Source organism: Myxine glutinosa, chromosome 10 (assembly GCF_964187855.1).
Source record: "Myxine glutinosa chromosome 10, kmMyxGlut1.1, whole genome shotgun sequence".
Classification (NCBI taxonomy): Eukaryota; Metazoa; Chordata; class Myxini; order Myxiniformes; family Myxinidae; genus Myxine; species Myxine glutinosa.
Window position 1 is genome coordinate 11,145,967 of NC_136270.1, and position 16,164 is coordinate 11,162,130.

At 45.3% G+C, this 16,164-nt stretch overlaps 1 protein-coding gene across 1 annotated transcript in view; it reads left to right on the forward strand.

Annotated features, from left to right (window-relative positions):
• Window positions 1–16,164, forward strand: part of LOC137434247 (sodium bicarbonate cotransporter 3-like) — a 218,013-nt gene that overhangs the window by 123,431 nt on the left and 78,418 nt on the right. The window contains exons 11-12 of the mRNA XM_078785324.1: window positions 4,688–4,862; window positions 7,168–7,301. Of these exons, the coding sequence (XP_078641450.1) occupies window positions 4,688–4,862; window positions 7,168–7,301 (309 nt within the window). The remainder of the gene's footprint in view (window positions 1–4,687; window positions 4,863–7,167; window positions 7,302–16,164) is intronic.

The following is a 16,164-nucleotide window of genomic DNA, read 5'->3' on the forward strand; positions in this document are numbered from 1 at the left end:
AGGAAGGATTAAAACAAATGCTGCAGACTAATGGGATGAGGCAGGAATTTCAAATTTCTCTATGGAATACCAGCTTATGGTGACCTACTTTTTTGAAAAGTACCATGCAGTCTTTAACAACTGCAAGTAAATGCTATGAGAAGGGGCTGCTGGCTTCATGTGCCTTACAAACGACGCCATGCTCCATAAATGAAGGACCCCCTGCTGCTACAGCACCAGAACTATTGTTGTATTCTTTTGTTTTTATTTCCTTCCTCAAATTCATCATTGATATAGTTGTCCTAGCGAAGAATGTCCAAAGTGAGTACCACCATTTTTGTTATTTCATTCAAAAAAAAATGAAAACAACCTTCGCTATGTACAATGACTGGCTTCTGGTGTGACTCTCTTGACTGTCTGGCTTGACTGGCTTGACGATGACCAATGACAAGAAATCAACGATTCACAAGTATATTGGTTGATCTGGTCTGTTATTCTGTCTGTCTGTCTATCTGTCTGTATGCCAATCGCTTTCAGGTCACATTTTTACTCCGATCTTCACGAAACGTGATCACCTGGTATAAGTAGTCAGAAGCAAGAAGCCTATTGTTTGAGGTCAAAAGGTCAAGGTCACATTAATACATTTTCATCCAATTCACTTGATATATAATGTTTACAAAACCGAAAAACATGGGCGGACAGTGAACCCTCATCGAGGTGAACCCTCAGTCGACCCATGTGAGTATGTCTATCAAGTACGTACTTTTTGTGCATGAGTTGGACTGTCAGTACGTCTATTAATATGTATTACTGGACCATGACTACATCTATTAATTACAAACTATTGGAATGTAGCTTTTAGACATTTATACCTTTATTCCCCCTTAGACCTCTTCGAACCCTATAGAACATTTTAGACCCATGGTTCTTAACCTGGGTTCGACCGAACCCCAGGAGTTCAGTGAGCCAGTCTCAGGGGTTCGGCGGAGGTCCTCCGAAACGCATTGCAATTTTTTTTTTTTTGATCAATTTTGAATCTATGTGTAATTACGCTTATTATTAATATTATTATTATTTTGCTATGTATACACAAAGAATTAAGTTAAGCACCCCCCCCGTTTTTTTACAACCTCGCACATTACAAGTTTGTTGTCGTCAAAACAGTGTAATATACCCATGATATTGCTATATTTTCTGGAGAAGTGATATTATGGTCACATAAAAACATAACAATCATGCCGTTTTCAATATTTTATTCTGAATAATTTAAGGTGAAATTTTTTGGGAATTTTAGGCATATTTTCACCTCAATTTAAGTATGGAGCTATAGGTCCATCACGGACAGTGTGGATGACGTTTATGTTTTCTAACGTACAGTCATTGTTCTGAGAAGACCTCTAGCGATCTTTGCGTCAATAACGTGTGTAGGATCCACGTGATCGGATCACTGACTCAACCCTACGTCTCATAGACCCTGTAAGCCGTCGTATGCGTTGCTGTGGCAGGTTGAACCCCCTCGAGCACGTTTGGGACATGTTGGGACGACAAATTGCGAAGATGGTCCCTCCAATAGCCAATCTGGATGAATTGGAACGTGCATTACATCGGGAATGGAACAACCTGCCACAGCAACGCATACGACGGCTTACAGGGTCTATGAGACGTAGGGTTGAGTCAGTGATCCGATCACGTGGGTCCTACACACGTTATTGACGCAAAGATCGCTAGAGGTCTTCTCAGAACAATGACTGTACGTTAGAAAACATAAACGTCATCCACACTGTCCGTGATGGACCTATAGCTCCATACTTAAATTGAGGTGAAAATATGCCTAAAATTCCCAAAAAATTTCACCTTAAATTATTCAGAATAAAATATTGAAAACGGCATGATTGTTATGTTTTTATGTGACCATAATATCACTTCTCCAGAAAATATAGCAATATCATGGGTATATTACACTGTTTTGACGACAACAAACTTGTAATGTGCGAGGTTGTAAAAAAACGGGGGGGGGTGCTTAACTTAATTCTTTGTGTATATGTTACGAACGAATGGAAATGTTATTTGTAATTGTATTCCCATCCCATTCATGGTTTCTCTGGTCTGTGTTTAAGATAAGTTGTTTCACACTGACTGTAGTAAGTTGAATCAATGAGCAACTTGCTAATTATTCTGTTGATGGTGCTTACTTGCTTACTTACTTACTGGATTTTGGACTTTGCAGGTGTTCGGAAATTCCAGTGAATAGTCTCGATTAGCTTGCCGTGTGCCGTGCGTCATTGGTCGCGCCTTATTTTGGAGTTACTGATTAATTGAAAAGTAAGTTGGAAATGTTTGTGGATATGCAGGGCGGGTTCAGAGTTATATTAAAGTCAAAAGTGGATGGTGATTATAAAATATGATTGAATTACTCAGAAAATTAGGTGGAGGTGATATAACTCCTTTGGTCGCAATTCAAAACTAACAATTCGCAGTTTTCTATGTAATATTATAATGGGATTTGAAGTGACATAGAGTTGAGTAGATAATAAATCATCGTAACTATAAGTTATGTTTTCTTCGTTAAAATTTCTCAGTTTTCAGAGGGGTACTGATTATATTTAAGTATGTTCCTTTTTTAATTTTTGTCATATAATTATTTGCCCGAACTCAATTAAGATCAGTTTGTTACTTCTTTTTTTTTCTTGCAGTATGTCAAGCAAAAAAAGGAAGTGGTCGGAGGATTACGTGCGGTACAGGTTCACGTGTTTGACGGAATGGGACGGAAGTCAGCGTCCTCAATGCATGCTTTGCAATGTCAAGTTCAGGAACTCCAGCCGAGCACCAGCAAAACTACGGGAACACTTCAAAAAACTGCACGGTGAGGGGCAGTACAAAGACGCAACGCTGGGTGAATTCAAATTGAAGAGAGTCCGATTTGACGCAAGTGCTACCTTGCCCACTCTCGGCTTCGTTCCAATTGACAAACCGATCCTCACCAACGTCGTATGAAGTTGCGTACCTGATCGCAAAAAGCAGGGCAAACTGCACAGCGTTAGCGAGACACTCATCAAACCGGCCGCGTTGAAGATGGCCAACATCATGCTGGGAAAAGCTGCTGAAAACAAGTTGTCTCTCGTTCCACTCGCAAATGACACCATCAGATGCAGAATCGACGACATGAGCGACGACATCCTCACCCAGGTAGTTGCAGATTTAGTCACGAGCCCGACGAAATTCAGCCTTCAACTCGACGAGACCACCAACGTTTCGAATTTGAGCCAGCTCATCTTATTTATGCGTTATGTCAAAGGAGATGAGATCAAGGAAGACTTTCTGTTCTGCAAGCCTCTCACAACAACGACGAAGGCAGCTGACCTGAAGAAGCTTGTGGACGACTTCTTCAGAAGCAACGGCCTCTCGTGGAACATGGTTGGGGTCTGCAGTTTGCTCGGACAGAGCTCCAGCCATGCTGGGATGCAACTCCGGTTTTGGAGCGCTGGTGAAGGCCGATGCACCACACATCACGTCACGCACTGCGCCCTGCACAGACACGCGCTGGCATCAAAAACCCTGCCTCCAAAACTGGCCAATGTTCTGAAAATCGTCGTTGAAACTGTGAATTACGTGCGAAGCTGTGCTCTGAATCATCGCATCTTCAAAGAGCTGTGCAATGAAATCGGCTCTGAATTTGAAGTCCTTCTCTACCACTCTAACGTTTGATGGTTATCACGAGGGAAGGTAGTGAGCCGTGTTTTTGCCTTGCGTGTAGAATTAGCCCTGTTTTTGCAAGAACACCAGCATTGCCATGCAACGCACTTCCAAGAGTCAGAGTTCATCCTCGCCGTGGCGTACTTGCCTGACATCTTCACGCACTCAATCATCTCAATTGCCAGATGCAGAGTGGTGGAGTGAATGTCATCGAATCTGAAGAAAAGTTGAGCGCTTTCTGAAAGAAGTTACCATTGTGGAGGCGGCGAACAGAGAACGACAACTTCGCGAACGTTTCGCTACTGGACGAGTGCGTGAGCGGGATCGAAGATGAGTCTGAAGTTGGAGGCACTGCTGTACCGGGAGAGCTGAAGCAAGCGATTGCCATGCACTTGGATGAGCTTACCAACTCTTTTACCACCTTAGAACCTTTAGACTTTTTCACCCTTTCGACCTTTACACCCTTTAGACCACTTTGACCCTTTAAATCCACTTTTACGCTCGGACAAGGTTAAGGCCATCCAAAACATGCAAAACACCAATAAGGCCAAAATTTGAAAAATGCATCAGCCAAATTTGTTTTGCATCAAAGGCAATCATGTAAAACACTTGATAGTTCTAATTTTCTAAATTCCCAAATTGCTGTTTCCATGGCAACCATTGTTTATATATACTAGGTGCACTGGAAAGTAATGTCGTTTTTTAAGCTGTGTATTTCTCTTTGAAAAACGACATTGCTTTCCAGTCCCCCTAACAGATTTCACAAGTATTGTGCTCTGCACGACATCTTTCTTGTTAAATATATTATGATGATAGCTTTAATAATGTGCATTACTTCGAAATAGGATAATTCAGTCATGGTGAAGGAGCTTGTGTTTCTACTTTTTCACAACATTGTGATTTGCCACAATTAACGAATGACATAAATGTCCTAATTATTCTAGTAAGTTGCATGTAGGATGTTGGTGAAATGTTCTATTGAGTGAAGAAAACGCAACCTTTATTTTTTGGGCAGGATTTTTGGTGGATTGGTTCAGGATGTGAAGCGCAAGGCTCCGTGGTACTTGAGTGATTATCGTGATGGGCTCAACTTGCAGTGCCTCGCTTCCTTCTTGTTCCTTTACTGTGCCTGCATGTCCCCTGTCATCACCTTTGGAGGCTTGCTTGGAGAGGCCACAGAAGAACGTATCGTAAGGATGCACAACACTTACAGCATTGATTATGAGAAAGACTACAACTACTAATACTACTTTAACGGCCATCCTTATTCCCACCTTCTTTTTGGGGCTGCCTGGGGAAAGCTTTCGGCCCAAGTCTTTCACGAATCAGCTTTCCAGGCCTGACATTTGACTGAAGCTGGCAGGAGTTTGAAATTTTGTGAGGGTGCCGGCAATAACTCGTCTGCTCTCCGCAATTCACACACATATTGGTATCTTTAACATACCGGTACACCAACTAATGCTAGCAGATGGAACACCCGAGTTCAAATCCAACTGAGGGACGGAGCAGTTTGTGATGTGACACCCCGCCAGCAAAGCCCCCAATTGTTGTGTTGGAATCAAACCCAGACGAGAAAAGCTCGAATATAAGTGTTCTAGCTCCGCACTATCCTGTGGGGCTATCGGATCAATGCGGGGATGGAATGAGGTTGATTCGCAAGGAGTAAAGTGAAGTCACAATGCAACTCTGCTGACCAAATTGTATTCAAATCAAGTACAATGAAAAAACTCTGGTTCACACCTGCTTTTGTGATCCCTTATCTTACATTGATACTCTTCTTTTTTTTTAGATTAGGCAACATGATGTGACATTTTACTGTAATGTATAACTGAAATTTGATTCCAGTGGCTTCGGAAGTAAACACGTATGAATGAGGGAACTGGAATATAATATATTTAACTAGTTTTACTGTAATCAAAAACATGTCTTGAAGTTGTTCTTGTTTTTGTAATCATATTTGATCATTAAGTCGGTGGCCTAGCAAGTAGAGAAATAATACAAGCTTGATTAAGTTAAACATATGTTGTTTAAGTATGTTGTTGTAAAAAGTATGTTGTAAAAGGTTAAAGTTAAAAGTTACGTGTGAAAAAGTTAAACATAAGTATGTATTCTATTAATATAAGTATTCTAAAGTTAAAAACATAAGTATGTTGTAAAAGGGAAGGGAAGGAAAATTGAGAAAGGGAAGCATCAAGTAGTTGTGGAGGACATGGAGTAAACATAACTTGTGTAGTTGAGAGGAAAGAAAAGGAATGACGTGGTTATGTAAACGACGTGCGAAGAAAGAGATGGTAGATTTGATAAGGGGTCGGTTCATTAAAAACATCACAATTTTTACCCACCAGAGATTTTCAAGTGATCATCTCCACTGGTGGGTCATTATCTTATCCTTGAGGCTGGCAGAATAAATGGGCTGTACCATGAGGGTCGAATCTCGACCCAGTTAAAAACTCACCCTGGTGTTCGACATGCAGGGCGATTCATCATTGTGTGCCATCCGATCGGAGGGATGTTGATGAGCAATAGGATCTGTCTGCCAGCCCTGGTGGACGTTGGTGGACGTTAAGAATCCCATGGTGTCAGAGTAGGCGAGTTATTGCTGGCGCCTTGAACAAATTACAAGCAGGGAGCATTGATTAGTGTTTTTTAACTTGTGAAATTGAAGATTCACAAGTACAGTGCAGTACATTGGTCAGTGTGGTCTGTTATTCTGTCTGTCTGATTGTCTGTCTGTATATCAATCAGCTACAGGTCGCAATTCCAGACCGATGTTCATGAAACGTAACCACCCTAGTAGAGATAGTCCAAAAAACTAGAATCCTATTGTTTTTTGAGAGCATAAGGATGAAAGGTCACAAAAGGTCATGATCACATAAAATCGTCAATTTTCATCAAATTGACTTGAAATTTGAACAGAAGTTGCATATTGGGTCCGACATTGGTTCGCCATTCAAAATATAAAAGCCTATTGTTTTTTTTAGGTCAAAGGGTCATATGTCAATTTTCATTCGATTTGATTGAAATTTGAACTGCGTTTGATTATTGAGTCACTGAAGCCAATATTGTTTTTGAGGTCAAAAGGTTAAAGGTCAAAGATCAAGGAACCATCATCAATTTCCATCCTATTTGAACACAATTTGCATATACAGTACAGTATTGTGTTACTGAAATTGTTTACCAAAAATCAGGACGATCGATTTGACCGTTTTGACATGCCAATAGTTTCCTTAATAACAATTTCACCCCATTATAATCAAATGGAAGTTTTTGCGGTTTTATTATTGCCATACCTCAATAATCTTTCAATATGTCAAATTGAAACTTACACAGCTTATCTATATGTATGTGTAGTATTACATATGTTTGTGAAGGTTTTTCAAATTTAGTCAAAGGTCAAGGTCAAGGCCATGCACCTTTGTTTTATTTGGATTTCGCAAGTATTCTGCTATACACAACATCTTGTTTGTTTGTTTTTGTCTGGCATCATGCATGCAGAGCGCCATTGAATCCCTGCTGGGAGCCTCCATGACAGGAATGGTATACTCCTTGTTTGGTGGGCAGCCCCTCACCATCCTGGGAAGCACTGGGCCTGTGCTCATCTTTGAAAAAATTCTCTTCAAATTTTGCAAGTAAGACATTACCTGTGCCGCATTGGACTTTCACCGGAGCGCAATAGCTTCTCATCACTCTCATCCTGGTTAAACTCTACGATTAGCTGCCATGTTTTTAGTGCTGGCTAAGGTTGTGACAGTGTATATGTACACAAACGTGTACACGTTTCGTTGCTAGTCTATACTATAAATGGAGCCGGCCTCTAAATCCAGTCCCCATCCATATGGCCGTTCAGGGCGGGTTTTATGCTCAGTTCCCGCCGGCGCTGGGCGGGGTGAAGAGAGACGGTACCTGCAATATTTATTTATTTATCACCGCCATGTTGTTTATAGACTTTTTTCCTTAAACGTATTGGTGCTGTTTCATGTTTATAGACACATATTGGTGGCTGCATTCATTAGCCGTTGCTATTAAGTTACTTTGACTTGAATCGAAAATTCATGCCTTTTAAATAGAGACCGAAGGAAATATGAAATAAACTGCCGTCCGGCCTGCCTGCCTCGTAAGCTAAGCACTGCATCAACCCCACCCCAAACCCAGTCCTTCCTGCTTCCAATTCCCCCCACCCGCTACCCTCCCAAAGAGTTTCCTTCTATATCCATCTTGTCTCTTGCCCCTCATTCCTCCCCACACCCATTGTTTGTACAAGTCTTGGTGTTCAACTCTACTGTTGGTGTTTCCTCCTCTCTCGACGGTTGTGTTCTGATCTGTTCAGTGTACTTATATTCTAGCTCTTCCATGAGCCTCGACTATGTATACCAAAATAACCTACCTACCAGACCATCGAACATCCCTATACCCATCTATCTCCAATAATTCCAGGTACCTATCTAATTCCCAATTCAAACTTATCTACTCTTTCTGCTGCCACTACCTTTCCAGGGAGACCATTCCATGCATTAACTACTCTGAGTGAAAGACCTCTACCTTACTCAGCCCACCCCATAGTACATTACAGTACTGTATTATATATTCCCATGGCGAGGAGAGCAGTGCGCATGCGCAGTCGATCGCTCCGCGCCCCCTTCGTCCCCTCGACCACGCCCCCGGTGTATCCATCCGCCATTACGTCAGAGCATCTAGTAATCTTAATATAATTCACCAAATGTCCGTCTGTCTGTTCGAAGGTACCGTAAAAACTGCTGAACCGATCGCAAAGATATTGTGGGTGGGTAATCCTGGGACCCCTGGGAGTAAAATAGGCTATTTAGTTTTCCCAATTTCAGCTTTGGTCTCCAGCATTCTCAGGTTTGGACTCCCGCATAACATTCGCGTTCGCATAACGTTCATTGTGACGATGTTCTCATTGTGACGATGTTGTGACGGTGTGAACCTAATTTCGTAATGTTTTTCGTTTCGTAATTATTTAATGAACGTTTAATGTTTAATGAATGCTTAATGCCATTCGATGTCCGGGGCCGTACGCGCGCTACACTGGACGGGCCAGCATGTACCTTGCCCTTCGCCATCAGGCTCGGGTAAACCGCTGAGCCCCAACCGTGATGGGGACTGGGGCTTGAGACAGTGTCCCACGAACGAGGAATTCCCAGTAAGCGCGAGTCAGCAGCTCGCGTTGATCAAGTCCCTGCCCTTTGTACACACTACTACCGATCGGACGGTTTGATGAGATCCACGGATCAGCCCCTGCACGGGCCATTCTCGGCTCGTGCCGGTGCACTGAAAAGATGAGCGAACTTGACTGTCTAGAGGAAGTAAAAGTCGTAACAAGGTTTCCGTAGGTGAACCTGCGGAAGGATCATTATCGGGACAACATGAGAGCGAGCGAGACGCGAGACGTACGTGGTACGTGAGTGTCCATGTACTGTTTAGCCATGTACTGTTTAGATTTTGATGATTTGCATGTGATGTGATTCAACTGATGTTTATATGAATCGTTTAAAATAAAAAAGCCTTCAATTTCTGATATTTGACCTTTTCATTTGCGCTTCCCAATTGAAGCCCCTGCCCGTAGGGCGGCTACTGTTGCTAGTAATAATAAGCACACATCTGCTGTGCCACTATTTTGTTTTTCATACAATATTTAGAATTTTTATGTATCTGTCTTTATTCTTAGTAAGTTACTCTTATAACGGATTAATTTGTCAATTAAAGCTGTATATTTACAGGGGTGTTTAGGAGTCGCGGAAGGCGAGAAGACGAGGCCATTTCGTAGGGTTTGAAGCTCGTTTATTCGTACAGAAATCTCCAGCACTCTCTAACGCGAACGCAAGTGATACAGCTTTTATAAAGCCACAACCCTCTTCGGAGGGCGTGGCTCCGACAACCGCGCGTGCGTCACGTCCAACAAACCAAAGGCCCCACAGGCCCGTGCACGTGGATTATGACCAAACATAAGGTAACCGTCACATGCGAATAAGTTAACCGCGACATGCGAATAAGTTAACCGCGACATGCGAATAAGGTAACCGCTACATGCGCCCCCCCCCAGAATGCACTCCACGGGCATGTACGTAGTTCGCAGGCGCGCTCGGCAGTGCCGAGAAGGCTCGAGCAGTGCTCGGCCTCGGTACGCGTGAAAAAACGCTGCCGTGGGGTTGAGCCGACCGAGGGGCTGGGCAAGTCCTCGGGGGAGGCTGCCGAGGTTCCTCGCGGGCCTCCCGAGGTTGCTGGTGAAATCGAACCGAGCCGCGGGTGGAACAGAACCGAGCCGCGGGTGGAACAGAGCCGGGCCGCGGGTGGAACAGAGCCGGGCCAGGGGTGGAACAGAGCCGGGCCGCGGGTGGAACAGAGCCGGGCCGCGGGTGGAACAGAGCCGGGCCGCGGGTGGAACAGAGCCGGGCCGCGGGTGGAACAGAGCCGGGCCGCGGGTGGAACAGAGCCGGGCCACGGGTGGAACAGAGCCGGGCCGCGGGTGGAACAGAGCCGGGCCGCGGGTGGAATAGAGCCGGGCCGCGGGTGGAACAGAGCCGGGCCGCGGGTGGAACAGCCGGGCCACGGGTGGAACAGAGCCGGGCCGCGGGTGGAACAGAGCCGGGCCGTGGGTGGAGCCGAGCCGCAGGTGGAACAGAGCCGGGCCGAGGGTAGGCTGCCGAGGTTCCTCGCAGGCCTCCCGAGGATGCAGAGTCGGAGAAATAGTTGCGCGAGTTGCAGCTTTCTACACGCGAGCTGTAGCTGTAGTTGTAGAGTGTAGTTGCGCGAAGGTGACGAGCAGCAGTGCGCATGAAGGTAACGAAGCAGCCGTGCCGCCAACGTCAGTGCGCATGCAAGAGATGAGCAGCAGTGCCACCCACATCTCGTAACTGCGTTCCTTCGGAGGGTCCTGGAGCAAGCTCGCCCCTCTGGTCATAGAGGAGGAGCCAAGCGCGGTGCGCGAACCACATGGCCGGTCGTCGTTCCCGAAACTCCGGCAGTTCGATCGAAACTGCGTTCGAAACCGCGCCCGCATCCGTTCGGGAGAAGCCGGGGTCACCAGTTTAGGTGGCTTCCCTGGTCAGGGCGCGCTTGCCGTGTTCGTTTGCAGCCCCCGAATCCGTTCGGGGGAAGCTGGGGTCACCAGTTTAGGAGTCGCGGAAGGCGAGAAGAAGAGGCCATTTCGTAGGGTTCGAAGCTCGTTTATTCGTACAGAAATCTCCAGCACTCTCTAACGCGAACGGAAGTGATACAGCTTTTATAAAGCCACAACCCTCTTCGGAGGGCGTGGCTCCGACAACCGCGCGTGCGTCACGTCCAACAAACCAAAGGCCCCACAGGCCCGTGCACGTGGATTATGACCAAACATAAGGTAACCGTCACATGCGAATAAGTTAACCGCGACATGCGAATAAGTTAACCGCGACATGCGAATAAGGTAACCGCTACAGGTGGACCATTAAATCCAAATTACCATTAAAGTCTTTTCTTGCTTATGACAAATTACAGCTCACAGATCTAAGTCTGCGTTGGACAGCCAAGTCATCATTCAATACAAATCATTAAACTCCTTTTGCTGTTCTTTAGTAGTCGATGATATTACATTGAATATCACTTAAAGATGCTGAAGTGTGCTTTGAGATGGGTGCACAGAAATGTTAAAAATATATATATTCACTGCTGTAGAACTACGTATAAAGGATTTTTTTAATGAAAGAGAGAGGAAGGAGATTTGGTAGCTGGATTGCATTACATTGCACCGCATCGTGGATGCTATTCTATAATTGAATAACACTTGATTATTTTATAGTGTTCCAGTTTGATGATAATTAATCGTATTTATGTCATGCTCAATAAAAATGTTACGCTTTTGGGGAAGAAGAGCAGCAGTTAGATTGAGGCCATAGGCACCTGGTGTATACATGTAGTTTTGGAACTCTCAACATGTATCAAGTATGTGTGGCTAGGATAAGGTGTGCTTAATACCCCAATGAGGGAAACGACATTGTCCAATTTAGATGATAACAGCAAGGTATCTTGTCCATTCAACTCCGTCATGTTGAACTGAGTAAGGCGAGCATGAGTAGAAGGGATATCATCTTCTGTGGGTGGATGGGAAATGTGGTGATGGCACATTTCCTTTCCACCCACAGAAGGAGAAGACTCCTCCCAACTGTCCATCAGCATGTTGAAGGCTGACCTGGGAGCATTTCATGTTCGTAATTGGTGTGGAAGTCTGGATGGACTTCCAACTGTTTAGTCAGGTTCACTATGTTAACAAATATAATTTCGTTCAAAATTTTGGGAGATTAGCAAACCTGTACATTTTTGGAATCACCAGAGCATGGAGAATCCGAAAATCAATGTTGGCATTTGCACAGACACCTGCATGGCCGCCATTTTGGATTTTCAAAATGGCCGCCATAAAATACATATTTTGCACTATCTCGGCTTCTAATCAACCTAGAAACTTAATTAAATATGCTAATCCTATGTTTTCTGGGTCAAGGAATCCAATAAATGCCTCAAAATAGTGCTCAGGATTATAGAAAAGCAACAAGCAAAGGTAATTGAAAACCATTGTCTTTATATTTGTGATATAACTGTATTACATAATACATGGTATTGCAAGTCCTTTGAAGTTATAGGTATGGGTTTATAAAGCAAGAAAGCAGCCTTGTTAGTATCAGATTGAACTATAAGTCCGATACACAGGATCTACTAGGTCTATACCGTTCAGGAATATGCTTTTACAGATCTTCATCACTGTCCTGAGTGTCATTTTCGCAAAGGTGTCTATGCAAATGCCAACATTAATTTTTGGATTTCTCATGCTCTGAATATTCCAAAAATGTATAGTTTTGCTTATCTCCAAAAAATTTCAACGAAAAAACAAAGTGAACCTGACTATGTTTGTGAGATGTCATCAACGGCATCTCAATTGAAAGTTGTTCCACACCCCCATTAATTACCAGGATAGTTGAATAACATGCGTTGTAATGACAAACCTCCAATGATGGTATCTTCCCACTAATTGTTTAAATCCTCACGTATTGCCAATAAAGGTGAAGCGTATACTTAGTGATAAATCTTTGAGTAATCTGCATTATGGATATAGAATTGTGTGTTTGCTGTGGTTAGAAATACTTAAGGGAATAAAACTTATGTTGACAATCTGTGCAAGGAAATGTGGAAGTTCTTTTTGAACTTCCATTTGTTCGTGAGATGTCTATCCTCAAGAGAAGGCAAGTTGTTGCCGACATCTCAATTGAAATCTGTCCCTCGTCCTTTTAATTGTTAAGATAGTTAAATAACATGCATTATAATGACAAATCTCCTTTCTGGTCTCTTCTTATCAAAATCCTCATGAAGGCAACAATCTCCAATGTATTGCTCATGAGAAGAACACTTATATTAGATGTGATTATAGAAATGTTTCAGTAATAATTATTTGATGAATCTAAACGATACTGCATTCCGGTTTATATGAATCTTATAGAAGGCGGGTTAATTATATTTTTAGAGATATATATTGTTGCAGTTTTGTGAATAAAGGCAACCCCCCTATAGTTAGTTAAACCACAACATGTAGCCTCCTATAGTTAGTTATTTCTTATTAAATGTAAAGCATAGGCCCTTTCCAGTGTTTAGTAATAAAGACCAAGTATGCGTTGTCAGGCAGGATGACTGTAGGCCTCGTTGAAGCCTAAAGTGCCTCGCCATGGGAGTAGACTAGTCCCTGCAGGCCCGAAGGAGGAATAAAACCTTCCCTGAAGGAGGAATGAGACATTCCTGGGAGGAGGAGCAGTGAGCAACCAATGGGAGCTAAAGGGAGTGGCCGAGGGTGGCCAATGAGGGTCTGTCATGTCACGTGACCCCCAGCAGCCAATTGAGACCTATGGGACATTCAGGAGGGGGTTCGGGGGCTTATAAAAACCCAGCCCAGAACACACACACTCTCTCTCTCTCTCGCTGGGCTCCTGCTATACTGAACACTCCTCTGGTTCCTGCTCCTGGTACGTGTACGTCATTGATCTCCCCTGTCGCGATCATCTCCGGCTGTTGGTGCCTTGGGTTGGAGCGATTCCTGGGGCTTTCGTCCACCATGCCCATTCACACGAGCCGCACGACTGAGCCCATCTGGGCGAGCTGCACGAAGCGGCTGCGTTTCCCTGTGCATTACCCTCTTCCCCCCCCCCTTCCCCAAACTAATGAGGGCCCTTGTCTGGGAACGTAGGTAAGGCTGTTAAGATTATTCGCTTTGTCCGTGTTCTGTACATACTGTGAATAAATACTGTGTTTGGTACTTCCAACCTGGCCGTCATTGTCCTTTCCCATCTATTGACCAAGCATTGCCCGAATTAAAACCGCTCGATCGGGTTCGATATTGTAACGGCAAGGGTCATGCGATGCACAACCGCTCGGGCGTCAGGAATCGGTGTGACTCGTGTGGGTTCAGTCCCCGTTCTCACAGCTGCGTGTGTCCGAAGGTATTCGGGTTGTGACCATTAACCCTTCCACGTGCGGCTTTGGGCTCGGCGGCTGGAGTTGCCTAGCAATCCGTCGACCATGAGTTTAGTAGTTGTGGTTGGCGGCCTCAGTGGTCCCGGATTTTGAGGGGCAGCATGGCTTAAACCCCCCTTAGTACGTCGAGGAACCCGGGATTCGCAACAAAATTGGTGTCAGGAGTGGGATTCGGACCTGGAGTGTGCTTCACGTACTCAAAATTACGAGCGTGATTAAAATTTAGTTTAAAACAATTTTTTTTTTTTTAATTGAATTCGGGCGATGGCGGGCCAAGATGACCAGGTACCGGTGGGTATAGAAAGTGTAAATGATGTGGAAGAATTAATGACCCAGGACCAGCATGAACAATTGGATGAGGGAGTTAATGAGGGTGCAGCAGGAGGAGGTGAAAATGGCGTTGATTCGCACCCGGTGCCGGCCGGACGGATTGAGCCCGCGGTGCCGACGGATATGGGCCTATTAATGGCCAAATCAGAGCATGCTTTGAGGTGCATAGGGACGAATCAAGGTGTGACATGAAAAAGATGGGTGATCGAATGGATAAAATGAGTCATTGGATGGACACCATGGGAGAGGAAATTGGGCGTAAGATGAGCGAGGAGGTCACGGTGGTACGTGATGAGGTGGCAGGGGTAGGCAACGAGGTGAGGCGGTGCGAGGAACGCATGGAGAGGGAGTTAAAACGGAGTACAGCTGAACTACAAGGGGGTATTGAAGGACTGGCACGGGAAGTAGAGAAACTGACGGTGGGACAGCAGGAGTTAAGGGAACAGGTAGAGAGAAATGGTAATGTAATCGGGGGGTTGAAGGTGGCGCAAAAAGAATTAAAGTGGGAAGTTGTAGCAACCAAGAGGAAGTGTAAAATGGTGCACGCGGGACTGACAAAGAGGGTGGATGACGTAATAGAGATGATGGGAACGAAGGAACGAGAAATTAGGATGCAAATAGAGACAACCAAGGTAACATTAGAAGAGGAGATTTCGGAGGCACATTGGGAGATAATGGGAGTTAAGGAAAAAATGGAGAGGGTGGAAACCGATGGAAGTAATATTGAAAAGAGACAAAGTGAGACGGGGAATGAATTACAGGAGGAAGTGATGGAATATGTGCAAGGTTGGTGTTCGCACCGGGATGAAATGCTTGCTGACCAAATGAAAAGTTTGCAGGTACTGGAAGAGAAGCGGGGGAAGGGGAGCCCCGAGGTGAGTGGCGATGATTTCGGAAATGTGTTTGGTGCGAGTGGGTGCTCTGCGAGCTTGGGGGAAAGGATAGACCCGGGAGTTCGTGAAGGGCCCATTGTGAGGGTTACGAATGGTACGGAGTGTGTGGAGAGAGTGTGCCCACCGGTGTGTGTGATTACGGAGTGTGTGGAGAGAGTGTGCACACCGGTGTGTGCAGGTACAAAATGGAGTGCGAGGGGCAATCAGGCTCAGGCATCGACGCCGACCGGGGTAGGGATCAGAGGGACGAATAGAGTACGCGAGCCCCCGATGAATGGTGCGCCGTGGGGACCGGAGGGAATCGGTGCTGCGTCAGTCTCACAAGGACCGGCGTGCACGATTCGTACCTCCGGCACCCGCACGGTATTGTTGGCGCTGTACCACGGCAAGAGCGATCGGCGGGGTTCGAGGGGAAATTCGGAGTTTCGGACAAACGCACCTTACCAAGTGAGGTTTTGTAACCGTGGCCGGTTGGGTCATCGTGCGTGGGACCACAGGGACCCACGCAGGATGGACCCCGGCACCTGGGCCCACCAATTCCCCCCCCCCCCATCCCCCTGGGATCGTCAATGCCGGCCGGATATCACCCCATACAGGTGACCAACCACCCGCATGGATCGCTCAGCCCTTGGAGGCCGAGCCACGACCACGTACCTCCATGGAAGGGGGCTCATAGTTTAGAGGACTGGGGGAGTTTTGTACCCCACGTGGAGGAATGGTAGTGTGACCATTCCTCACACGGTGAGGAGGGCCCATGAGCACT